Here is a 26,656-nt window from a genome sequence, read left to right as displayed (position 1 = left end):
TAGTTTTATGTAGGTGTTTCCATTGTGACTCAGCAGGTTAAGAACCCAAGTAGTATCAATGAGGATGTGGGTTCGATCCCTGGCCTCCCTCAGTGGGTTAAGGATCTGGCGTTGCTGTGGCTGTGGTGTAGGCTGGCAGCTGCAGCTCCGATTTGACCCCTAGCCTGGGAACTTCCATATGCCACAGGTGCAGTCCTTAAAAAAAAAAAAAAATTAGTTCTATGTATACTTGTTTTGTTCCCTATTAAATAATAAACTTTTGGTGAGTGAGGATTTTCATGTTTTTAAAGCATGATTTTTATACCCAGGAGACACGCAAGTGTTTCTAAAACATACCAGAGATTCCAAAGGATGAGATGGATATTAAGAGAATTTTACCATGGCATACATGTGACCTCAAGGTGCTTAGGAAAAAATCTTGTAAATAAAAGTGTGCCTTCTTGGACAACGGGACAGTGTATCCGCTCCTGCCTCCATCTCTCCAGCCCACAAGGCATCCTCCGTGACACTCAGAAACCTTTCCAAGTGAAAATCAGGATCTGCTTCTACCTATTTAAGATCCTTCAATTAATTTTATCCCTTAAGACCCTAAGGCATTGCCCTGGGGGGCAGGGGGAGTGTGCCTTCTTAGATTCTGTAACTATTTTTAGAGAGAAGTTAAGTGTCCTCCCCCCTCCCCAAAGCTGTTTTAAGACACTAAACAAGAACAAGGCACCTTTATGCCTACTGTGTGGAAACATCTAAACATTCTGGGAAAATAACAAGTTGCAGAAGAATTTATCCTTTTCTGTATTTTTTTTTTAAAGAGAAGGGGGTGTGGATATATATGTGAGCATACACTTGAAATATTTCTGGAAGGCTAGTCAAGAAAATGGTAAAAACAGTGTTTCTGAAGAAGGAAACTGGGTAAACTGGGGGATCAAGACTGGGAGAAAAAGTAACTTTATTCCCACTGTTTGCACTGGAAAATCTACCCAATAGTTTGTGATAACTAATATGGGAAAAGAATCTGAAAAGGAACGGCTATGTGTATATGACTGAGTGGAGCAGACAGAAATTAATACCACACTGCAAATCAATGATATTTCAATAAAACTTAAAAAAACAAAACTCAGTTTCTGCTGCGGTACAATGGGATTGGTAGTGGCGTCTCTGTGGTGCCAGGACATGGGTTCAATACTTGGCCTAGCACAGTGCATTAAAGGATCTGGTGTCACCACAGCTGTGGCTCAGGTCACACCGGCAGCTTGGATGTAATCCCTTGCCCAGGACTTCGTATGTGCGGAGTGCTGGGGGGCAAACCCCACAAAAAACAAAACACCCCCACAAAACTCCACCTAGGTGTACTCTCTTCCAGAATTAAAAATTAAGAAATGAAAAAACAAGATTGTCTACATAAGTCTGCAGTAATGCCATGTTTCACACTGATGCCTTTTTCTATAATAAGCAGATAACACTCAAAATTACTCCACCAACCACTTTCAGACCTATTGATTTCACACACAAATGAATGCATGTAAATCTGGTGAAATCAGAATAAACTCAGTGGATGAAGGAAGCTCAGTATTAGTTTCTTAGCTGTGGTATTTTCTGTGGTTGTGCAAGATGTTACCACTGGGGAAACCAGATGGATAGTGTACTGGCCTCCCTGGACGTCCTACTACAACTTCCTCTGAGTCTCTAATTTTTTCTAAATAAAATGTTAAAACGAAGCTATTGACGCATAGAGGCTTTTGTGTTGATAGCCAGGTTTTAGTGGTGGTGCTGTTGCAGGGCCTGAGCCAAGCCCCTCTGCCTTTCTCTGCCTACTTTCTTATAGTTGGGGTCCGAGAAGCCACAGTGGGAACCCTGAGTGCTCAGCCATGGAAAAGCCACTTCTGCCCACTGCTCTTGGGGCCTCAAGTGAAAACAAAGCCATGAAACATCCGAGTCTTAGCTCACCTCTCACCTCCTCTCTTGTCATCTTCATGTTACTGATGCTGAGGCACTACCTGGTTTCAGGTCGCCTCCCAAGTACTGTGCAGTGGGAGGTGGCTATTCCCAGACACAAGGAGACAAGCGGTAAACAGACGGGTGCCACTGGGGGGGTACGGGTGCTACTCCCGTTCCACATCTGCCTGAGGAGCCTGTGCAGGGGGAACCATGTCCCCAGCTTGTTCTTTGGGTAGACTGGTCACTAAAGAAGCTCCTCATGTACCCTGATCACATTGGGGGGAGGTTTACAGGACCATGACTCTGTCATCATGCATCTTGAGGCTTAGCAACAGGAGATGGTGTGACATCCACGTCTCAGGTCCCTTCATGTCTGTGATTTCATCAAACCTGGTCGTTTACCTCCTCAGCTTTCTTGGACTCATGCTCTGTGTCCAAAAAACCAGCTGAGACGTCTGCATGTTTGCTTCTAAGACCTGGTGATCAAGTGCAGGACCCACACAACCTTGACCCTTTGATGCCCAGAACATTAAAACCCCAACAAAAAAAGCCCATATGGTATTGAGAGCCACCCCATAAAGACAAGCTACTGCATGTTAGCTAATATCTTTTATTGGCAGACTTTCTCTGAGCCAACAATGTTTCTGCATGGCTGTCCACAGGGATAAGGCAAATTTCTTCCTTCTTTGTGGGTAGACTTAGTTGGCCTAAGTCTTTACAAGCTTTCTATATAAAAATAGAAGTCCAAGACCAGATGATTCTCCTTCTGGTCCTAAAGGCTGATTTATTTACAGGGGCCTTATTCAGACCACTATTATAAACTCCGGATAAAATATGTGTTTTTTATTAAAGCCTCAGCATTGAATGTCAGGGTCCTTTAATGATTTGCTCATGTGTATTACGCTTTCAGGGCAGGTAGCCTCTTTCATCTTCAAACCTTGTTATGTCACCACCTACCCGGAGTGATACAAGCTAACCTTCAAAGAAACACTTTTTTTTTTTTTTTTTTAAACTTAAATCTCTTAGAAACTAAAGACTCCAACATGACTTCATAGAGTTCTAAAAACAGCACTGGAGCCAGCTGTTGAAGAGTGGTTTATAAATACAGTTATTTGTAGGCTGCATATCCGTTTATAATACAGCAGACACAGATTGCAGACGCTGCTACATGTAAGACAAAACTGGAGTCAAAAATGTGGCTTTTGCAATACAGCAAAGACAGGAAAATCCAGGATTCCGGTCTGTTAGTAAAACCTCCTTGGAAAGGAAGCAAGGACGCCTGTAACTCTGAACTATTAAAATATACAGACCATTGCACACCGTCTTTCCCTCTGCTCTCAGTGCTCCTGGAACAATGATGAAAGTGATGGGTTTGTTTATGAACACATGCATGCTTGGGCAAGCACACAGACTTCAAAGATGAAACAAGGAGAAAAAGTTAATTCACGTCAGCGAGGAAGGCTGCCAGCAGCGCTCCAACTAAAACAGACTGTCCCTTCACTCTCCCTCCGTTCCCCCTCCCAACTCCCTCACCTTCCCTCCAAGGGGAAATCAGGCTGGGAGGTTAGTGCAGAATTGATGGATCAGCCGCCCCCCCCACTCCCTTCCAAGCTTAGGAAGTCTCTCCTGAAAGGGGGGGGCCAGCATGTCCCTTCAGTAGCACAGTTAAGGTGGATTCATGTAGGTTCCACAAGTTAAGGCACTTCTGGCTGCTTTGGTGGCAGCGTGGGTATCATTTCCTCTCTTGTTAAGGCATGTGTCATCTAAGTGAAGTAAAGCTTTGGAAACTGGGTTAAGGTTGACAGCTGGATACGCGATCACTGATCACTGGAGTGGACGGGGCGTAAGGTCCCCCGAGACACCCTCCTCCGATGAGGGTCTTCCAGAAAGCCCGGGCAGCCCTGCTTCGGGCTCCAGGCATGGGAGCCGGTTGGGGCTGCAGCGGGTGGTGCGTGCAGATGCCGCATTCACGTGGACTCCCAGCCGCCTTCACCTGGAGCTGCCCTGACTGCTCACGGAGCGCGAGGTGCTGTAGCGCTTCTTCACGATCATGCTGATGTAGGCTTTCATCAGCTTGGCTACGTCCACCACCTGCCGGGGAGCAGAATTGGTACAGGGTTATCAGCCTCCATGGGGTCAGGGGGCCCGGGATAATGACCAGGCACGGCAGTCTCTGCCCAGCAAGGGCAAGCGGGGGCCATCCTTCCAGCAAAAGCCAGGGGCCTGCTGTGAGAATCCACGGACTCCACAGCGCAGGCTGCGTATGTGGTCCAAAGTTCATCTGCTTTTCCCTATTCCTACGCCGGAAGAAGGGCACTCGCTGTCTTTCCCAATACAACGCGCGCCACCTGGTGGTTGCCCGGCATAATTGTCACATTTTGCAGGTAAAATAAAGCCCCCACGGGATGACACAAGTGTGCTGCTGTGATTATGGCGGGGGTCACTGTCCCCACTTAAAAGGGGAAACGACAGCGCCCACAATCACAGCTTTTAAAGATTGGTCAACTCCTCCCAGTGACTCTGGAGACACAGAAATGAGGCTTGAGGGCCTGGCAGAGCTACATTTGCCGTTCTGCTCCTGCCAGCTCCAAGCTTGCAGTAGTTATTTCAGATGATGCATTCACTGTCACCCCTTCTGGCCTGTCCCTCCTGATGGCCTGAATCCTTGTGAAGATATCCCTACTGACTTCCATTTCCCTGTTCTCTCTTGGACTCCAATCTTATCCCACATCTCTGTAAAAGCACTGTTATTGTTACATATCATGCCCAAAGATCCTATGGCAGTTCCCTACTGTCTATGCAATGGACCAAACCCTGCAGCCTGCTCCGGAGACCCTCCAGTGGGAGGCCCCCATCTTGTTTCAGCTCCATGACACCTCCTGCACCACATCCTTGTCCAATCACCGTCTCCCAGCATATCCTCCCCATCACTTAAACCAACAGCCGAATGGGCAGCATGTGATTCGTGACCATTTCCAATCTTTAGATGTTAGCAGCTCCCTATGCAGAGACCCCAGTAGGCTTCTTGTATTATCATCATTATTACTGCCATATTTTAAGCTTTGGAACAGGATGGCATACATACATAGAGGGGTGTTTTGTTTGTTTTTCTTTTTATGGCCAGACCTATGGCATATAAAGTTCCCAGGCAAGGGGTTGAATTGGAGCTACAGCTGCCAGTCTATACCACAGCAACACAGGATCCAGCTCACAGCAATTCTGGATCCTTTAACCCAATGAGTGAGGCCAGAGATCAAACCTGCATCCTCATGGATACTAGTCAGGTTCTTAACCTGCTGAGCCACAAGAGCAGCTCCCAAAGAGATAGGTCTTTTTTGCAATTTTTTTTTTTTTTTTTTTTTTGCTAGCTAGAATCAGCTCTGTCCAGAATGGTCTGCCCCTTGCTCCCTCCTGCTCTGTGGACATGGCCGGATCCAAGTTCCCCCAGATGCCATCCACTGTCACATCATCTAGTAATTCTCACAGAGCTTTACTGCTAAATGATACCTAAGAAATTTGGGGCTGTCCGATTTTTGGCCTGTGAGAAGCCTGCAGCTGGGGAGGGACCACCAGACTGTATCTTCCTACATCTTAAAGCAAAATATCCAAATAAAATTTGTCAAATTTTAGGAAATGGGGTGTTGCTTTTTTATTTTGCCAAGGCCACAGATGAAAGATTCGCCTCTTACCTCACTGGTTTCAAACAGCAGCTCCCTCTCATCGACGACAATCTTGTATGTGTTGGCCAGGGGGGCCCCAAAGGAGAGGATGTGCTCATATTGGAAGACTTCCAACGGCCTTCCCTCCCCACGCTTGTAGACGGAGACAGCGTCCGCGCTGACGCCCAGCCAGAGGTCCTGGGGAAAGCCGCCTTCCTTGCACTGGTGGGCGAGAGTAAGTGCAAGGGTTGTTAGGTCATCAACGTTAGAAACAGAAACAAGAGAGGCTATAAGTCAAGGACACTGCACAGACTATTAAACACATTCAACGTGTCTTCGTGCCTGGGGGGAAGTGAAATACAGCTGTCCTGAGTGATTTCTGACTAGCTGATTCCCATGCATTTGGGGAACCCTCACTGGTAAATCCAACATCTGGCCTGGATGCCCCACATCTCAACATCATTACCTGATGTTGTAACAGCCACCTGAATCAGTAGCGTGGAGTTGGCAGTAGCTGTGGAAATTGACAAGGAGCCCCCCAGCAAATCAAGCAGCCTGAGCCAGGGCTACCCTCTTCTATCTCTAGTTCTGCCTTCATTCCTATTTTTTCTTTTTACGGCCTCACCTGCGGCATATGGAAGTTCTCAGGGTCGAATCGGAGCTGCAGCTGCCAGCCTACACCACAGCCACAGCAATGCCAGCATCTGCAACCTATGCCGCAACTTAACCACTGAGTGAGGCCAGGGAATCAAGCCCGAATCCTCATGGACACCATGTCATGTCCTTAACCTGCTGAGCCACAATGGGAACTCCAAGATGATAATTTTTCAAATAAAACAATCTAGGATCCCATAGGGAAATTCCCAAATTTGTGCTGGGCAGTTTTGGCTTCTCTTATTAAACAACAACACATGACAAGGAGCAGCAATGACCAGTTGTGTGTACAGTGACTGATCTAACTTGTTTAACAACAGACTTTCTTGCACAATCAGCAGTGGAAAATAAGAGCCAGGACTTGTACTTAAAAACAAATGTAACTGAATCAACCCACAGAAAGACAGCATCCAATGAAAAGTCATGAAAGGATCCTGGAATAGATGCTCAAGAATTACATTTTTATAGCGCCTCATTTAAAAGTCATGAAATAACATGCTGATTGACTATGAGCACAAGGAAAACAGACAGGGGTTGTGGCCAACTTAGTAGTTCAAGGGTAAATATTTTAGGTTTTGTGGTCTCTGTCACAGCTATTTAACCCTGCCATTTTAACGTGAAAGCTGCCTGAGAAAAATACAGAAAGGAATGAGCATTGCTGTGTTCCAATAAAACTTTATTTACAAAAAAGAAGGCAGGCAGGATCTGGCCACTGGGCAGCTTGCCAAGCCTTGATCTAGATCATTAATAAGATTTTCTTTCAATAAATGGTTTACGTTTTAAAAAAAGGATATGAATCCGTACTAGGTTGACGTGAATTTTAGCCAAATTCCAACTGTGTAAACAGAAATTCCTCCCTACCAACAGTCATGGGAAAAAATAAAAATCCAAGTCTATCCCAAATTTCTAATTTTATGTACAAAGTCCCAAAAAACTTTAAAAAATTAATGTAGATTTTTACCAGCACTTTTTAATGGATCTATAGCTTGAATAACATGGAGTTGGAAGTTACTTAAGAATAAGTGGCATCTTGTCAGCTCCCTGGTGGTCTAGCAGTTAGGATGCAGCACTTTCTCTGCTGCAGTACAGGTTCAATCCCTGGTCTGGGACCTGAGATCCAACATCAAGCTGCTGCACATTGCAGCCAAAAAAAAAAAAAAAAAAAGAGTGACATCTTAATTTTCTGGTCACTTCCAATATTAAGAAAGTATTTACTATAGAGGAGGACATACACCTTGGGTAGGTGGTGGAGGTGTTAAGGGTAAAATGTCAGGGGCTCTAACAGAAGAGGGTAAGATAGTCCAATGTTGGGCCTGGTCTGCCCTCCCTATGAACTTGACCACGGTCACACTGACTCAGGTGCAACCTGGGCCAGGAAGCAGCAGCCAGCTCTTACCTCCACATCAAAGAGCGTCGACCCGTACCCAGGCCACTCCTTGATCAAGGCCATGTACTTGGCCATGGCCTGTTCCTGGCTCATCCCCTGAAACTTCTTCCACTTGTCCATGATGCTGGCTCGTGCAGAGGACACCTCCTCCTTGACCCACATGTCCAGCATTTGCTCCTCCTCCACCTTCTGGCGCACGGCGGCCCCTGTCCGGAAGCTCCGCCGCAGCGTCCCCTCCAAGAAGCTTGTGCGCCTCTTCTCCAGCCTCTCGCTGGGTGTGAAGCTCTTAGTGGACTGGCTAATGCGGGCCTTGAGCCTCTGCAGCGAGTAGACCTCCTCGAGAGGCGGGACGGTGGCGTGTAGTGTGTAATCCCCCTGCAGGTACTGTAGCCGCAAGGCAGCCAGCACCTGCAGGTTCTCCTCGGGGGCTGGGTAATGGCCGCGGATGACGGCTTCGTGGGCCTGCAAGCAGGTGGGCGAGAGCTTTAGGGGCGCGGAGGGATGCTTGGCCAGCTTGCTCCCTTGTCCACTTGTGCCTAAGCCACCTTCTCAAATGCCACCTTCCCTAGAAAATGTACCCTGACCCCCCCCCCAACCTTTGCTATTTTAAATCCCTCCCTGACACGGATACCACTGAACACATGTACTTTATTTCTTACTGTCTCTCCCCTCAACTAGAACAGTTCCTGGTATAGGAGTTCAAATAAGTGTAGAGTTTCATTCTACAAATGAATGAAAGAGCAGCTGACCCTGTCCATGCTGGGAAGTCCACTGCCACGTGTGATGTCTTGCCCTTTTTAAAAATTAAAAAAATTTTTTTTATTAAAGAGATGCTGCACTTCCATGTTTACTGTAGTTCATAACAGCCAAGATATGGAAACCAGCTGAGTGTCTATTAACAGATGAAAGGATAAAAGCATACATACACACACAATGGACTGCTACTCGGCCTTGAGAAAAAAAGGAAATCTGTCATTATGAATATTGTATAATATCCCTTACATGGGGAATCTAAAAAACCAAACAAAGCAAAAACTGAACTGGAGAAAACAAGAATTAAATAATGGTTACCAAAGGCTGGGGGTGTGGTGAAGGGATGGAAGAGAGGCTGTTTTTTTAGGGTACATGCTTGCAACTAGTAGGTAAAGAAATTCCTGGAGATCCAATATAAAGTACAGGGATTAGAAACCACAAAGCTGTACTATATATAAACCTTAAACCTGCAAAAAACACTAGATCTTCACTGTTCCCCTCACTAGAACAAATACAATTCTGTGCCTCGTGTGATTTCTAAGGACAGGCAGCTCATGTCCGCACAGGGAGGATGGTGCATGGTCTATGGATGGGTTTCACCCTTGCTCGCCTGTAAAGGAACCAGAGAGCTCCATTTACCTGTTCGAACATAAATGCAAATTCCACGCTGTCTTTGGGCACGTTGTCTGTGTCCAGGAAGCAGTAGAGTTTAAAGTAGAACTTCCAGGGCTGGTCACCCACCTCTGATGTGGCAGCCAGCCTACAGACAGAAGTTGAGAGAGACTCAGAAAGCAAAGCAAGAAACGGGCCAGGGGTGGCCCACAGGTGTATTCTCTGTAACAATTCAGACACCCTGTGCTCAGAGAGGGAGGAGATGGGGGCGGAGGGAGAGAAAATATAGCCGGATTAACGCTCCTTGGAACTCCCCGCTGATTTTGTTTACCCAGAGGCCAAAAAAAAGCTTTTGTCCTGGTTTCACTTGAAGACAGCAAACAGGCAGCCTTTAGTTAACCTGAGCTAACAAGTATTTCTGAATGTCCCAGTCTGGTTAGCCCCAGCTAAGCATTATGCTGAATCCAGAGGAAAAAAGGAAATAAAGCCTCTTTCTTCATTCCCTCTAACAACTCTCAAGCTATAAAAATATTAAGAAAAATGGACAAGAATATCAGGGAGGCTGTGTTTACACCAAGGAGTATCTTTTGTGTTATTTGGGGGGTCTGAATGTTGTAGGGCCAAGAGATAAAAAATGGGGTTTGAAGAATTAATAAATTGGCTTCTACCTACTTGCCTGGCTTCAAAGCGAATGACAAGTAAAATCTAAGAATCAGAAAATTCCAAGATAAAGAGTACACGAGGGGACAGAGAGAGAGAATGGGTCAGAGGAACAATGATGGGGTGAACGATATTTGAGGAAGAGACTTGATATATCTAGGAACCAAGGGGAACAGGCTAACAGAGATTGTGTGTAAATTAAATATGCTTCAACACAAGGTGAGATGCACACTGAGGCCGAAACTCAATAGACGTTCAAGCCTTCCTGCTCTACATTTCTTTTCTCAGATCTGCTGACATTTCTGGTAGAAGGAACTTACTTTTCAAACTTTGCCAACACATCCGCTACGATGGTACGGCTTTCGATGGCTTTGTCGACCTGTCCGTTGTACTCAAAGAGCGCGAACATGTTTCTGCTGTCCTCCATGGCCAGGCCTCGGATCAGCTTCTCCACAACCTGGAAAACATGAGGTCTTCAGCCTCTGAAGCTGGGGTTTCACAAAGCGCCTTGTCAGAGCCCAGATGGAGCTGCGGACAAAAATGAGGGTCCAGGCAGCCTCCTAACACTGCCGTGTGTGGTTACCCAGCATTTCAGAGGTGCTATTTTAGGAGTTTCCTGGTGGTGCAGAGGGTTAAGACCAGGTATTGTCACTGCTGTGGCACAGGTTCAATCCCTGGCCGGGGAACTTCTGCATGCCATGGGTGCAGCCAAAAAAACCAAACCAAAACAACCAAACCAAAAACCCCCAAAGTGCTATTTTCCCTGGTTCTCTTGAAATCAGCTATGTCTCTTCCTTGTCAAAAAGAATGTAAGGTATTTTGCCCACTGGTTGGAGTAGACGCTGGGCCAGTTTCTTGCAGACCCATGTTAGTAGGAAAAGAGCATGAAAACTGAAGCCCTTTTGTCCGATAAATTCATGAATAATGATTTACACTGATATTTCTCTATACCAGATTTTCTGGGTTTTATTGAACTATTCCTTTCAGCCAATTGGCTTTATAATACTAATTTAATTTGAAAAAAGAAAGGAAAGGACTCCCGTCATGGCACAGTGGAAACAAATCCAACTAGGAACCATGAGGTTTCAGTTTCGATCCCTGGCCTCCCTCAGTGGGTTGAGAATCTGGCATTGCAGTGAGCTGTGGTGTATGTATGTAGCTCTGATTTGACCCCTAGCCTGGGAACCTCCATATGCCACGAGTACAGCCCTACAAAGCAAAAAAAAAAAAAAAAAAAAGAAATGTGTTCACCTGACCCAATGTTCTAGATAGATCTTTGGGTGGCAGACACTTTACTGCAGAAGTGATAGATAAACCCTTGTCAGAGCAGCCATATCTGAGGCAGCGCCTCAACTGTTTCTCAGATGAGCAGGATTATGTTTTGTTTACTGAGCAACTGCATTGTGCAAACCACAACTCTGCATAGGGCTTGACCTAACCACACAATTTTCCTGACGTAAGCAAGCACGTGGGCACCTGGGCCTCAAGCAAAAAGGCAGGGCGGCGTCTCCCTCACCTCCCCAGCTGTGGTGTGGGAGTTGATGGTGATCTTGCAGGAGCCCCCACCGTGGCAATGCACCGTGGACGTCATCTCCTGTCTATGGATCAGGGCTTCTATTTCATCCCGGGAAGGCACAAACTCCCTGCATTTTGTTTTCTTCAGAGATTCGTAAATGAAGAGGGCGTATTTTTCCATCTCGGTTCCTGGAAACTGTTCCCGTATCCTAGGAGACAGACACGAGCCGTTAAGTTGCCAGACTGTGGACAGGACAGTGGGCTACATGGAGCTGGGTGGCTTCCATGCGCTGCAGACCAATGGGGTGAGTGGGCTTCAGGGGTGGGCGGAGCCAACGCCGGCCACTTCTGGAGCTCGTCCTGTGTGGGCTTAGTTTCAAGAAAGGAAGGGAGGGAAGGAGAGAGAGAAAGAAGGAAAGAAAGAGAAAGGAAGAAAGAAAAGGCAGGAGGGAGGGAAGAAAGGCAGCAAGCAAGCGTGGAAGGAAGGAAAGTAGGAAGAAAGGAAGAAAAAAACAGAAAAAAAATGAAGAAAGAAAAACCATCCCAAAGACCAAGGGAGCTCAAGTCTGGGAGCAACCCGTGCTCCCAGCTACAAGAGCCACGAGCCTCATAGTGTCAGAGAAAAATTATTTTCCTATAGTTAATCAGAATCTGAATCAGATGTTTCTATCTGTGGTCTTCTTCTTCTTTTTTTTTTTTTTTTTTGCTTTTTCTAGGGCCGCACCTGTGGCTATGGAGGTTCCCAGGCTAGGGGTCTAATCAGAGCTATAGCTGCCGGCCTACACCACAGCCACAGCAACGTGGGATCCGAGCTGCATCTGCAACTTACACCACAGCTCACAGCAACGCTGAATCCTTAATCCACTGAGCGAGGCCAGGGATCGTACCTGCAACCTCATGGCTCCTAGTTGGATTAGTTAACCACTGAGCCATGACGGGAACTCCCCAGATGTTTCTATCTGAATCATCGGTTTGATATGGGACAAATAAGCCCCCCACCCACCCAGTTTATAGAGAGTAGTAATTCAATGGTTCCAATGTCCTACACATAGGGACACTACATGTGAAGTGATCTGGTTCCTAGAACAGGCCTGTGTGGCTTAGAGAGGATGTCTGCCACCCCTCTTCCCACTAGCTAGCTGCCCAGGTGACCCGGGCCACACCAGGTGCCTGCTGCTCCCTCCACCCATCCACCCCCATATGAGCTGCTCTCTTCCCCAACCCCCGCACCTTCTCAGGTGGAACTTGAGGTACTTGAGGATACTCCGGCTGGGTAGGAAGGTGCAGCTCAGGCAGGTGAGAATTTGCCAGCTGCACAGGTTGCCCACACTGCCTGGGTGGGGCACTTTGTTGGTCTGTTTAATGAGCTGGCAGTACAGCTCGTCCCGCAATGGCCGGAGGTCGTGCCCCGTCTGCAGAATGCCCTGGATGATGGGAACGGGGTCAGACATGGACTCCAGCTGCTGCAGGGAGTTGAATATCTTGATGGCTTCATCCTGAAGTGTTGTATAGCCTTTGTCTTTGAGCACTAGGAAAAGCAAGACAGACACAAGTCACACAGAGTTCAGAGAAGGAACCTGTGAGCAGCTGACAAGAGGAAGGAATGAGGACCAGACCTATTTCAGCATGCAGTTCTAAACAGAGGTGGGCAAGTAAGGGAACTATTTTACCAGGCAAAATGCTTACTTGAAAGCAGGTCTGTTGCAAAACGGGTTCCACATTTGGAATAAAAGACAACTGTTTAGGATCTGGTTCTCTAGTATATTAGGGCTACTTTGAGCTCATGGGGAGTGCTGGCATTTTAAAAAATTTAAAAAATTTTTAAATTAAATTTTATTTATTTATTCTGTCTTTTCAGGGCCATACCCGCGCAGCATATGGAGGTTCCCAGGCTAGGGGTCCAATCAGAGCTGCAGCCGCCAGCCTACACTACAGCTCATGGCAATGCCGGATCCTTGACCCACTGAGCAAGGTCAGGGATCAAACCTGCGACCTCATGGATAGTATTCAGATTCATCTCCACTGAGCCGTGATGGGAACTCTCGCTGGCATTTTTTTTTGAAGTGAAGTATACCTGATTTGTAATATTGTTTAGTTTCAGGTGTAGTACACAGTGATTCAGTAATGTATATATATTCTTTAATATAATATACAATATATACAATATATTCCTAAAATATATATCAAACAGTATATATTTTATATAGTAATATGTATATATATTTAATATTATATAACAATTATATAATATAGAATAGAACGTATAAGTAATACACTCTTTTCCAGATGTTTTTTCCCTTACAGGTTATTATAAAATACTGAGTAGAGTTCCCTGTGCTCTGCAGTAGGTCCAGGTTGGTACCTATTTGGTATGTAGTAGTGTGCGTATGTTAATCCTAGTCTATCCTTTACACAACAATCCTGGCATCGCTACAACCAACCAACGCTAATACAGCAGAGCTAAAGAGTTAACAGGGCACCCACGCCAGCGTCCCGGTCGACTCACAGTTAAGATTGATGTCCCCGTAGGGCAGCGGCAGGAGCGGGGAGTGCAGGGGGTGGTGGGTGTGGCGCAGGATGGGGTTCCGCTTGTAAATCTGCTCCACCACGTCGGAGTTCAGGCAGTTCTCCTGGAGGATAATGGAGCCGTTAGAGAAAGCCCGCGGGTTCGTTGTAAGAAACAGGTACACAAAAGAACAAAGCCACTTGTATTCTCCTGTGCGCCAGTGCGTTTCACAAGCCACAAAGCACCTCCAGCCTGAGGTGGTGGGAATCCACCAGGAAACACCTCATGCACCAGGTACCCACAGATACGGCTAAAGGCAAATCACACATGTTTTTCTTACCTCGCTCATTCTTTCTTTCATTTGCATATATTTCCCCAGGTTATTTAAAGATCTTCCCGCTGAAGATTATATATACTTAAAAAATTAATTTAAACTTCCCTTACTAATTATTTAGGCATAAATTATTTGGCCAAATCATGTTATCTTTTCTTTTTTGAAATTTTTTTTCCACTGTACAGCATGGGGACCAAGTTACACATACATGTATACATAAAAATTAATTTTTAATTGTTATTTCCCCAATGTATGTTATCTTTAATCCATTTAAAAATACATTTTGCTAGTTCTCTCATTAGTCTTTTGAGTCTTCCACCTGAAAATGACACATCAGTAAGTTATCAGTGAGACTGTTCTTTCCTGAGTCTCCTTTCTCACTCCTGACATTTAAGAGCTCCTTTCAGAGAATTTCATCATGTATTTATGTTCCTGAAACATTAATTTGGGATCTGAAAAAGCCAAAGGTACTTTTAGAAATTGAAACAAACAGAAAAGTTGGAGGAAAGGCAATGAATCATTCTATCATGGTAATTTCATTTCCACTACCAAACTTTTTCTTTCTTTCTTTTTTATAGCCTCACCTGTGGCATATGGAAGTTCCCAGGCTAGAGGGAGAATACCAGCCTACACCACAGCAACGTGTGATCTGAGCCATGTCTGCAACTCACATCATAGCCTGTGGCAACACCAGGATCCTTAACCCACTGAGCCAGGCCAGGGATTGAACCTCCATCCTCATGGACACTATGTCAGGTCCTTAACCTGCTGAGCCACAATGGGAACTCCTCTACTATGAAACTTTTTCAATAACACCCAGTTGAAAAATCAAGAAAAAAATAATGTTTTAGTTACTTGAAAAAAATTGGTATCGACTTGATTAGGGCAGTTTGTCTCATTTCTTAGAAGAGTTGCTTCATCTCTAAAAAGTCTATTTACTCTTTTAACCTCTGATTTCCAGTGAATTAGTACATATAAGGGCAGATAAGATATGGCTTTGAAGAGAAAGTTCAGTTGATAATGGGTTTTTTTCCCTCTTCTCTCTCACAAGAAAGCCTCGAAAATTATTTTTTTTAAGACTAGAAATGACACCATTAGATTCAAGCGCCCTGGGTTCCCTGGACAACTCTGCAGTTTGTAGGTTAACTGACTACCTTGTAGGAACTCAGCTCCAAATACTCAGAAAACATATCACTTTGGAATCAAGAGGCTGACATGTGACTTTGGTAATAATATACTACGGACCTGTTAGACCCTCTCCCACCTTTACAAAAGTGCAGTTTGTCTCCTGGATCTGATCTATTTTTTTTTTTTTTTTTTTTTTGATGCTCATCAGTAAAGACTCGCCTCACTATCATTCTGGCATCTTTTCTGTTATTGCTCCAGCAGTTTTCCTTTATACAGGGAACCTGCCTACATGAATAACCTGGAGGAACAGCGTAAAAATAATCTCTTTGACCTGGGTCTGCACCAGGGGCTGGCCAGCTATGTGAACAATGCAGCCAGAATACTCCACGTCTCTGTTTCCACTCCTGGGAAATGTGTGGTGATCCTTGTTTATGGCTGCCACCGAATCACTTGTTTGCTCATTCATTCATTCAACGGACACTCAGAGCAAACAGTCTTTATAATCAGACCATTATAATTTAACAAGATCAATGTTGGTCCAGAGAGCTGGGAACTTCTTTAAGTTCAGAGGCATCTGATAAGCCTCCCAAGTTTTCTAGACCCATCTGGGCTCTTAGTGAATCCATGTGTGTGGTCTCAGAAGCATACGGTAAAAGCAGAATTACTGTGTTACTCCTAGACGGTCTCCAACCTGGGCTCAAGAGGAACCTGTGACACACCATGTCCCTGTGATCAGGGAGCCCTACACCCCAAACTATAGAGTGCTGTCCCTCTACTTACACAGCCCAATACCTGGGTTTGCCCCAGAGGCCCTCGCCAGAGACAAGATGTTTTTATCTTAACATTTCACCCGTGGCCTGGCATTTAGATTTTCAAAAGCCAGGATACACAAACACAAAATTAACCCAGAATTACCTTTGATTATAGAATGAAAATGTATTCGACTATGCTGATGCCCTACTGTGCCAAGGGTGAGAATCTGTGGGCTACCGTGAACCATGCCAGGGCTCCCCCTCTCACCTTGATATCTTGAATCAGCTGCTGGGTGGGGGTGTCGATAGGGGCCTTGGTGTCGGTCACATTTTGAATGGCGCTGGACCACCTGGTGGCCTCGTTGAGCAGCTTGGTGTAGAGCCGATAACAGTGCTTACGACCATACACAGTGATGTTCCAGTAGCCTGTGAGAGCAACACACACACACACACACACACACACACACGTGCCAGTGTTAACCTTGGGGAACAGGGTGTCATCACCGTCCTGTGGTCCCAGAAATCTAGCGCCCCTGTCATCTCCACCTGAGCCCCTTTATTACACAATTCAATAGTGACCTGCTGACTTCCCCCACATGCCTTGTGCTGTACTGGGTACCCAAAGACACATGTAGTTCACAATTGAAAGGGCAAGATAAACATTAAAATTTTAAGCCTGGGATAAAACACACAGCAGTATCATCTGCTCTAAAAGAAGGAACAGACATAAGCTAAAGTCCTGCTCAAGGCTCTGGAAGCAGAGTGAAAATTCTTCCCTCTGATCTTTCTCCCTCCCTATTGCTCCTCTTTTATCCCCTAAGATTCTCCCTTCAAAAGAAACTGTTCATGCAAAGTGAGCAATTCACGTGTTCAGAAACCAGCTGAACGTGGAATGGAGTGATCACATGAAACAATACGTGCCTTTTTTTTTTTTTTTTGAATGGAGTAACTATATTTAAAAAAGCATAAAATCACAACTGGCAGCAAAAAAAAATCAAAACAATCTAGAAACATAATGACAAAAGGAAAAAAAAGAAAGCTGACGTGACCCACTTTTTTTTTTCTACTAGATTATATTCACTGACAGTCAGGATTTACCATTTTTAGGCTCATTGTGACTCTCGGGGGACAATGGTGAGAAAGGCAAAAACACAAGCATAGAAAAACAAGGCTTCCTGCAGGAAAACCTTTGTTTGCACTTCACTGCCCTCAAAAGAATCTTCTGGCAACTCCATAAATCAGGACCTCTTCAATATGGTTTACTATGGTTCACGGAGCCAGCCATGAACGGCCTCAGAAGATAAGCCAGGAAAAAAAAAAAAAACTTTGGGGCAAAGAAGGTACAGACCCTAGGTGGGACTGTCCTTTGCTCTGAGCACACCCAGACCCCCCCTGACTGGACAGGCCCTGTTTCAGGCCAGTGCTAGTACCCCTCACCTGTCTCTTTGAAAATCTTCTCATCTGGAGGGACCACTGAACAGAGGCTGTTAAGGACCAGGGTACCCAATTTCAGCGCATTCTTCTCTGAGCTCTTATAGTAATCCAAGGAGTTATGGGTGAGCACAAACCACCGCTTCTTCAGTTTCAGGGAAGACATCTTCGGACTGTTTTTTACTTCTTTGTGCAACCACCCTGGAAAGAAAGACGGAAGTGTAAATTCCAAACCATCATGAGAAACAGCCCCCAACCAAGTAAAAATGTGCGCAGAGCTTCCAGATGGGTCGTGTTTTTATGGAGTTGTTAGAAATGGACCCCACTGTTTCTTGATGATTTTTTAAAACAACTTCGAGAGTAAAAATTACTCAGAGAAGGGGTTCAAGATGGAAACGCGGCAGATAGCCACGTAAAGAAAAAGAGGGCTCGATAAGCAAAAAAGGGCACAAGTGGCTGTCACCTCTCACTATGAATTCCTGGCCCTCCACTCTGGTGTCCCCCTTGGATCTCTGCAGCAGCGTTATCCAGTGGTGCATCTCCTCCGGTGTGTCCGCGTTGCAGTGAAGCACCCGATTGGCCGTAATGATCACAAATGAATTGGGTCTGGGTGGTGGGGTGAAAAGGAAGCAAAAGCTCTTAGCTCCACTGCAATCGTCAACCTCCGTTTGAACCAAGATTGAATTGAATGCCTTTTTCCTGGCATACGGGTCATGGGGCGATAAAAATGGCAGTGCTATTTGTATTTCATGTTAAGGCAAACCTTGCTCATTTCTGCAGGTTTATTTTATGCCTCATTAACCTTTAAACTTGGAGGAGCAACACATTCTGAAGGTCCTGGAAGGGAAAACATTTCTTCATGCAAAATTTTCCAGATGAAACTGTTCCGGGAAGGCTAAATAAGGTGACCGCAGGGGGAAGGTTTTTTTTTTTTTGATGCCTCTCCAAAGTAAATTTCTTCCTGCCTCTGGGTATGGCCTTGGATAATATTTCTGTGGGTTGGTAATGAAATGTCAGACACTAGCAATAGAAGGTCAGTAAATAGGTGTAAGTGGAACATTTTAGACCCTTGATTATGCCTGGTTCAGAGAGCCAACTGGGTCCACATATTCAAAGCAATCTGACAAGGGGGCATTTCCCAGGCAGGGATACTATAATAATGGAAACTTACTTTCTCCTGCATCTCTTTTCATCTGGCAATGCTTGGAGCCTCTCACAGGCTCCTGTCCACACTAACTCTTAATCACTGAAGCTAGTGACTCACCAACTTCTTGCAAGTTTTCATATTTTATTCTATTAATTTTTTAAAATTAGAGCTGATTTACAATGCTGTGCCAGTTTCTGCTGTATGGCAAAGTGATCCAGTCATACATACACATACATTCTTTTTCTCATATTATCTTCCATCATATGCTATCCCAAAAGAGTGGATATCACTCCCTGGGCTATATAGTAGCCGCTCATTGCTTATCTATTCTAAATAGAATAGAGTCTTGCAAGTTTTCACATGTTCTCTGAGGTTAAGTGCTGCAAGAGTTCAAAGAACAGGAAGAGTGACAGGGCTGGAGTAGGGACAGACAGGTGCTCCTTAAAAAGAACAAGGTTTTGCCACGGTTGGCAAGGGAAAAGGGGGACATTTGAGGAAGAGAGAAAAGCCTGGGAAGGGATGTTCATAGGGCCAGCCTGCCAGAGTGAAGGGGTTTCAGAAAAAGAGACACAGGAACTTGACTGTCAGATTAAGAATCTGGGCTCTGATGACTGAACAACACATGCATGTTCACAGTTCCTGAGCCAGGAATAAGAAAGGTGCATGTAACTACTAGAAATAAAGAACCTATGCTTCAGAAGAACCTGGTCAATGGTGGGGTGACAGACACTCCAGAAATCTCATTCAGCCCATGAGAGGCTACTTGTCCTTGTCAGTTTGAATACATTTTTGTTCATTCTCTAAGGCAATGTTATTGAAGGCAGAAGTCAATTTTGATTCATACTGAGGACTCCTAAGCGGCGAAACAAAAGAGAGAAGATAAAGGTGAAGGTCACTGGGTACAAAGACTCCTGAGACCATCTCTGAAGATGATCTGCCTTCAAAAGATAAAACCAAAAACATGACACTTTAAAGGCACAGATAAGGTGTGTGAAGGAAAATACATGTTTGTGGTTTAACTTATTATGTCCTGTATAAACTGCCATTGATACCCATTTCAAATTCATTATTCAATTTTAGAAAGGGAACCTACACCCACCCTGATGACGGATACAGGCATTTTCTTCCTCTTTGAATCCCGAGTTTGTCCTTGGATGACTAAGTTAGGTTTCTGTGGTTTGCCCTGCCACCCCAAAGGTGCCCAGAGAGGAAGACTTTTGCATGAGGTCAAACGGTACAAAGAAGGAAGTCTCTGGATTGCTGGGGCTGACCAGGTGGAAGCACCCAGCCCAGAGCAAACAGCCTGTGGGCGCCTGCAGGTAATTAGCAGTCACTTTTGTTACGAGTCACATCCGAGCTCACCTATCAGGGCTGTCGGAGGCACACACGGAATCAATCAGCCCCACATCCAAAGTGCCCTGGAAAGGGGTGAAAAAGAGAAAAACTGAGAGAACCATCCCAGTACAGTGCACAGCAATGATAACATCCTTGGCTGACTCTCTAAACGGGCAAACAAAAAAGCCTCCTTCTTTTTATGTTAACTGCAAAATAATAGTTATCTAAGGAAATCGCCCCCTTCATTTAGTACAGACAGCCTCTAGACAGGGCAAAAGCTACTGTCCATTCATTAAATAAAGTACCAACTCATCTTTCTGTCTTGTTCTTAAAATACTTTCATCAAGGGTATAAAACTTCTTTCAATTGTACAAATATTCTGATTTATCCTAAGGTCTAGCATTAAATTTTATACTTAGGAAATAAAATCAAACTATTTCTGAAATTTGATTTTGTGGCTGTGGCTGTGTCTGTGTGCCTAGGACAGAGTGATGACAGAAAGAATATGATTCAGAATTCACTAAATCCTCTGAAGAAATATGTAATGGGCTTCCACGATTTCATCAAAATTGGGAGTTTGGGGGGTCCTTTTAATGGTTTGAGGTGGGAGAATTGTAATCTATGTCTATTTATACTCTTGCGTAATTTACTCTGTTTTTCTGCACGATTTTTAACCAAAAGGTTCCTATTTCTCTTTTTAATTATTAAGCTATTATTTATTTAAATAAAGACTGTCTAGGAGTTCCTGTCCTGGCTCAGTGGTTAACGAACCCGACTAGCATCCATGAGGACACAGTTTGATCCCTGGCCTCGCTCAGTGGGTTGAGGATCCAGCATTGCCATGAGCTGTGGTGTAGGTCGAAGACGCGGGGCTCAGATCCTACGTTGCTGTGAAGGTGTGGCTCAGATCCTGTGTTGCTGTGGCTGGAGACTACAGCTCTGCTTGGACCCCTAGTCCGGGAACCTCTATGTGCCGCGGGTGTAGCCCAAAAAAGGAAGGAAGGAAGGGAGGGAGGGAGGAAGGAGGGAAGGAAGGAAGACAGACTGTCTAGAAATTCCCCGTTTCTCGGCCTCCGGCAGCACACCCCAGCCCCTGGAGGCTCACGCACCACAGCGTTCTGAGGGTTGGCCTGTTCATCATGCATCTCCCGAATCTCCTGGTCCGTGGATGCGTGGACTTGACTCAGCACGCTGAACCACTGGCTGTGGGGGGAGAAGAGAGTGACTGTTAAGTGGAGGCCAAGCTCTGCATTTGCGGAAACAGTGACGCTCTTCTGCACATCCTCTGGGAAGGTGACATCCCCTCTGAGCAACCTGGCTTTTCCTTTGCCTACTCCTCCTGGGGAGACAAGGGTTTTGTACTACCAGGAGCAAGGTCGGAAAAAACAGCCCAGATACCTCTAAGTAGCATCTGATGCAGTTGTTGGGTCAATAGAAGACGCTTTCCTCTGGCCCTCAAAGACTGTTAGAGGCATTTCACGATGATGATAATGGTTCCCAGGAAAATTAGCAGCAAAAAATGAAATCCTGGAGTTCTATTGTAGCTCAGCAGTAATGAACTGGACTAGTATCCGTGAGGAGTAAGGTTAGGTCCCTGGCCTCGCTCAGTGGGTTGGGGATCCAGTGTTACTGTAAGCTATGGAGTAGAAGCTATGGAGTAGATCACAGATGTGGCTCAGATCCTGTGTTGCTGTGGCTGTGGTGTAGGCTGGCAGCCGCAGCTCAGATTCAACTGCTAGCCTGGGAATTTCCATATGTTGCAGGTGTGGCTCTAAAAAGACAAAAAAAATAAAAACCAAAAAACCAAAAAATGAAATCATCAGTTCTATCCAAAACACTTAGATCAAGGATCTTTACTGGAGCTCCCTGGTGGCCTAGTCCTTAAGATTTGGCACTGTCACTGCTGTGGTTTGGGTTCGATCCCTGGCCTAGGAACTTCAGCATGCCACGGGCATAGCTAAAAACAAAACCCAAAAAAGGATCTTTACTGAAGGTATCATTTATAGTCTAGGGAACATTCAAGTGCCTTCTCAGTTTTCAGAAGTAAATTCCAAGGTAAAAAGGCCAATAATATAAGAGCATCAACTGAGGATGGCCACTTAAGATCTATTTTCTCTACTCACTTCCAGGGTGGGCTACCTGATAGGATTTCTACTTAAGCGACTAAAACCAGAGGAGAGCTGGAAAGAGAAAACAACTGCCTGAAGTAGAAATTATTTTGAACAGAGAACTCTTCTATCTTTATTTCAAATGTTTTTTTCATATTTCTAGCCTCATCACAATCAGATAACAAGGGAAAACATGTCCACTCCAGAAAAGTTACGGAGAACAAAAGTCATGATGCAGCTAGAAACAATACATGCTTAGGGAAAATGATCATGAATATCCATCCATCTGTCAGTCAGCCCATCCATCTGTCCATCCATCCAACATTTATTACACAACTACATGTGAGGGAGCTCCTATGGTGGAGCATCAGAAACAAATCCAACTAGGAACCATGAGGTTGCAGGTTGGATCCCTGGCCTCTCTCAGTGGGTTAAGGATCCGGCGTTGTCGTGAGCTGTGGTGTAGGTCTCAGACACAGCTCAGATCTGGCATTGCTGTGGCTCTGGCGGAGGCTGGTGGAACAGCTCTGATTAGACCCCTAGCCTGGGAACCTCCATATGCCGCAGGTGCGGCCCTAAAAAGACAAAAGACAAAACAAACAAACAAACAAAAAAAACCCCAATAACTACACATGAGAGGTACCGAATGTGAAAGAGATGCTAGTACCTCCTCCTCCTGTAGGGGACTGATGAGACACATATTGTGTACATATGTACACACACACACACACTCCTATAACTAAGGCAGAGGAAAAAGTACTGAGTATACAATGGATATTTAAGTAAAAAATTCACACCTACATTACGTAAGTCATGTAAGTTGTTTACAGCAAGGCAAAGCAAGGCACTAAAATCTATCTCCTGTGATTCTTGAAGGAAAAAGATGTAACCAAGAGCTTGAAAATACTCAGGATATATAGACTTTGAAGGAGACCAATAGCAACATCTTAATATGAATTTGTTCTTTGATTCTGGTTAACCCAAACACAAGACTTCAGTCATTGCTTTTTTCAAGCTCAAAAATATCTCCAATCAAACACTGAACAATACATCCATTCAAAATGCAGGCCACATGGGAGCAGACACACACACAAAATTTGCTACGCTTTCCATCTGTACAGGTGACCCCTTTAAACTTACAAATCTCTCCTCCTAAATCAAGTACAACCTGGAATCTGAAAGGGAAATTTTAAAAATGTGTTCTACTGGTCAGGGCAAAAAGTCCTTGGCTAAAATATTCCAAATGTTAAATTTAGCAGGTTCATTATGGCACAAACCAGACAGGACAGCTGCCAAATGCTGGGCCTATAATTCAGCTGAAGAGCTCTGGGCATATTCCCTGGACCACAGAAAACCACACGTGGTCTCTGAGCGTCCCAGACGGAATGATGGGGCTCTAATTCCAGGTCTGCTTGTTTTTCCAGTTTGTGTCATAATTTATGGATCCAAGCAGGGTTTTAGTTATTTCCCATGGGAAGAATGATTTTCTTTGCCTTTCGTGCTGCTACCTTGGTATAGTACCCACAGAGACATTCTAAGGGCAAAGGGTCATAAGAGCCCTGAGAACTGGCCAGAAGATTCTAGTGATTTCTGGGCTGGAAAATAAAGACCACAGGTTGAAGGATGCCCCCTCATAAATTAGAAGGGATTCACTGGTGTTGCTCAGGGTGGATGACAGGCACTTCCAATGTGACCCTACAATCACAAAGCAGCAGGAAGAGACAAGAGAGATGCTCCACTGTGTGACCCTGTGATGTCAGGCTGAGGAACCGACAACAGTTCTTCATTTTCTGCCACATCTCAGCACCATGATGGAAACCAAGGTCCAGAAAAGTCAGATGACTTGGCCCAGTCCATGAGGCAAACCACCACCCTCTGAGGTCAGTCAAAAACCTTAGCTCCTTGGAGTCACGGCTCAGCAGAAATGAATCTGACTAGTATCCATGAGGATGCAGATTCAATCCCTAGCCTCGCTCAGTGGGTTAAGGATCTGGTGTTGCTGTGGCTGTGGTGTAACCCAATGGCTACAGCTTTGATTCAACCCCTAACCTGGGAACCTCCATATGCTGCAGGTGCGGCCCTAAAAAGACCAAAAAAAAAAAAAAAATCTAGGCTCTTTAACAAGGTTTCTGCCTCGGTTGGAAAGAAGTGACCCTGCACTGCTTTACAGAGAATGCCACCTTTTCTCTGCACCTCAGTCTCCGCCTCTGTAAAATTAGCAAACAGTAACAACACCGCGCCCTGGAGGGCTGTATGAGAATTAAATGAGTTAATATAGGTGAAGCATTTTAGAATACTGCCTGGAAGCTCCTGCTCTGGTTCAGTGGGTTAAGGATGTGGTGTTGCTGCAGGTGTGGTGTGGGTAGCAGCTGGGGATTGGATTCGATCCGTGGCCCAGGAACTTTCATATGCCACGGGTTTGGTTAAAAAAATAAAAAAAGGGTAATACAGAAACTTGATATTTTATGCCATGGATGGGGCTGAAAAAGGAAAAAAAAAAAACTGCCTGAAATATAATAAGTTCCCTCGTGTTAACTATCTCTTTGAGCCGACGGAGTTCTTCAGCATCCCGGCCTTAAGCACCCTCCCGATGCCTCAGCACTAGTGCTTATGTAAATAGCTAGTGGTTAACGTTTCTGCTTTTTCGACTTTTCAACACACAGAAGCTGCTCTCCTTCACAGCTCAGAAGCTTCCAGAGGGCAGCTTTCAGCTGCGTGTAACAGCATATGCTGCTAGTGACAAAGGCCTGAGTGGAAATAACAAGGAGTCTGTCCAGTGGCACTGAAGTTGGAAATCCATGTGCCCGCTGTAGCAGACACATTTTTCTGGTAAGAGAGTTCCCAGGAGACAAGTACATCCATCTTTTCTGACTTTCAGTTTTTCAACCATTCTAACAGAAAAACCCAACTAGAAAATCAACTAAAATCTTTTTTTTTTTTTTTAAGGGCTGCACCCAAGGCATATGGAGGTTCCCAGGTTAGGGGTCGAACCAGAGCCATAGCTGCCGGCCTACGCCACAACCACAGCAACATGGGATCCAAGCCGCATCTGCAACCTATATCACAGCTCACAGCAAAGCCAGATCCCTAACCCACTGAGTGAGGCCAGGGATCAAACCCGTGTCCTCATGGATACAAGTCAGGTTCGTGAACCGCTGAGCCATGACAGGAATACTTTGACTAAAATCTTTTCAGAGCTGGCAGGCTCAACAGTGATTTGTGCGATGCCCAGGCCAGCAGGGGAGTGAGGATGTGGTTACGACCAAAGTGACAGCACCAGAGCTCACCTGGCGTCTTCCGGGGATTCGGCGATCAGGTGGAAGGTCCTATCGGCCATGATGATGTCGATCCCATTCTCTTTGCTGGTGTTATCAATGATCTCTCTGCAAAGGAACAGGGGCACCAACCACACGTCAGGGACAGAATTCTTAATGAACGAGAAAAGAAATTTTGTGAAACGAATGACTGAGTTAGAAACTGTAACTGAAAAATCAGATACTGATACTTTAGCCTTGATTTTTGGCTTCTAGACAGGATGGAGACCCTTGTGGCCTCTAGGGGGAGCCAGGCTCCACTCCGCTGCAGAGAGGGAGGGCTACTAGGTGTGGGTGCCTTGTGTGGGTTGTGTATCATTGACTTCTCTAGGAAGGGGCCCCGCTTCTTCCACTGGCCCCCCCAGGCCAGGCCCTAGAGTGCAGCCCCCACTCTGCGTGCACATTCCTCTCCCCCACCCCACCGCCCCAATCAACTGCTCTACAAAGGAAAGGCCCCCACAACAGAGCCCAGTCTGGCCTGAGCTTTCCCCCTAGTTCATCACAGCTTTCCATCAAGGTTCAAGGCCTCAGCTGACACCTCTGACTTGACCTGAGATGGGGACATTAATTTCCATTAGGGGGTCTGGAGTGAAAAACAGGATTGGGGTTTCTGAATCTCAATTCCATCTTGAGCTCATCTTAACACTCTAAACAACACTGGAGGTTTAAACTCAGTGGGTGAGGAGAACAAGATCAGGGTAAAACACAAGCAGCAATTTTCATAGAACACCTAGAAAACAGGCTTACAGAACTGAGGGAGCTGTAGAAGAGACAGACATCAGATTTACACGATGAGATCCACCCCCTGGATGCTCTCAGCCTCCTGGCCCTTGTGGATGCCCTCCTACTGGGTGAAGTGGGACCATCAGGGTCTGGAGGGCTAGGGGAAATATCCTGGGGGACACAGAGCTGCGCCAAGGTGTGAAAACTTGTAGGACTCAGATCCAAGTTCCCACGAACTCATCTCACTACGGAACATGGGCTCCCAAAAATCCCCAAAGGGGCAGCCTCGATAAGTCCGATACACTGCTGCCTGCATTTCACTATTTGTCCTTAAAATTAAATGCATATAAGCCTTTCCTCCCCTGCTTTAACTCTCCACTTTTTGACAAGTCATTTTCTTTTTTTTTTTTAATTTTTATTTTTTGTTTTTTGTCTTTTTTAGGACTGCACCTGCAGCATATGGAGGTTCCCAGGCTAGGGGTCTAATTGGAGCTGTAGCTGCCAGCCTATGTCAGAGCCACAGCAACGCCGTATCTGAGCCTCGTCTACAACCTACACTACAGCTCACGGCAACGCGGGATCCTTAACCCACCGAGTGAGGCCAGGGATCAAACCTGCAACCTCATGGTTTCTAGTTGGATTCATTTCCACTGGGCACAACGGGAACTCCACTGACGAGTCATTTTCTAAAATTTCTGATGCTGCC

The 26,656-nt window shown here is 45.4% G+C and overlaps 1 protein-coding gene across 2 annotated transcripts in view; it reads right to left on the bottom strand.

Annotated features, from left to right (window-relative positions):
• Window positions 1–2,526: 2,526 nt before the first annotated feature.
• MYO10 (myosin X) overlaps window positions 2,527–26,656 on the bottom strand; it is a 240,395-nt gene continuing 216,265 nt past the window's right edge. For both annotated transcript variants that reach the window (XM_047767779.1, XM_047767788.1), the window contains 14 exons: window positions 25,201–25,296; window positions 20,915–21,008; window positions 19,833–19,888; window positions 17,787–17,929; window positions 17,330–17,524; window positions 16,161–16,318; window positions 13,679–13,802; window positions 12,403–12,700; window positions 11,174–11,381; window positions 9,978–10,114; window positions 9,025–9,145; window positions 7,642–8,094; window positions 5,622–5,813; window positions 2,527–4,023 (listed from right to left, as the gene is read on the bottom strand). In XM_047767779.1, coding sequence (XP_047623735.1) covers window positions 3,922–4,023; window positions 5,622–5,813; window positions 7,642–8,094; window positions 9,025–9,145; window positions 9,978–10,114; window positions 11,174–11,381; window positions 12,403–12,700; window positions 13,679–13,802; window positions 16,161–16,318; window positions 17,330–17,524; window positions 17,787–17,929; window positions 19,833–19,888; window positions 20,915–21,008; window positions 25,201–25,296 — 2,377 coding nt within the window. In that variant the 3' untranslated portion in view covers window positions 2,527–3,921. The remainder of the gene's footprint in view (window positions 4,024–5,621; window positions 5,814–7,641; window positions 8,095–9,024; window positions 9,146–9,977; window positions 10,115–11,173; window positions 11,382–12,402; window positions 12,701–13,678; window positions 13,803–16,160; window positions 16,319–17,329; window positions 17,525–17,786; window positions 17,930–19,832; window positions 19,889–20,914; window positions 21,009–25,200; window positions 25,297–26,656) is intronic.

This window comes from Phacochoerus africanus, chromosome 1 (assembly GCF_016906955.1).
Source record: "Phacochoerus africanus isolate WHEZ1 chromosome 1, ROS_Pafr_v1, whole genome shotgun sequence".
Lineage (NCBI taxonomy): Eukaryota > Metazoa > Chordata > Mammalia > Artiodactyla > Suidae > Phacochoerus > Phacochoerus africanus.
This window is presented reverse-complemented; position numbering and strand designations above follow the sequence as displayed.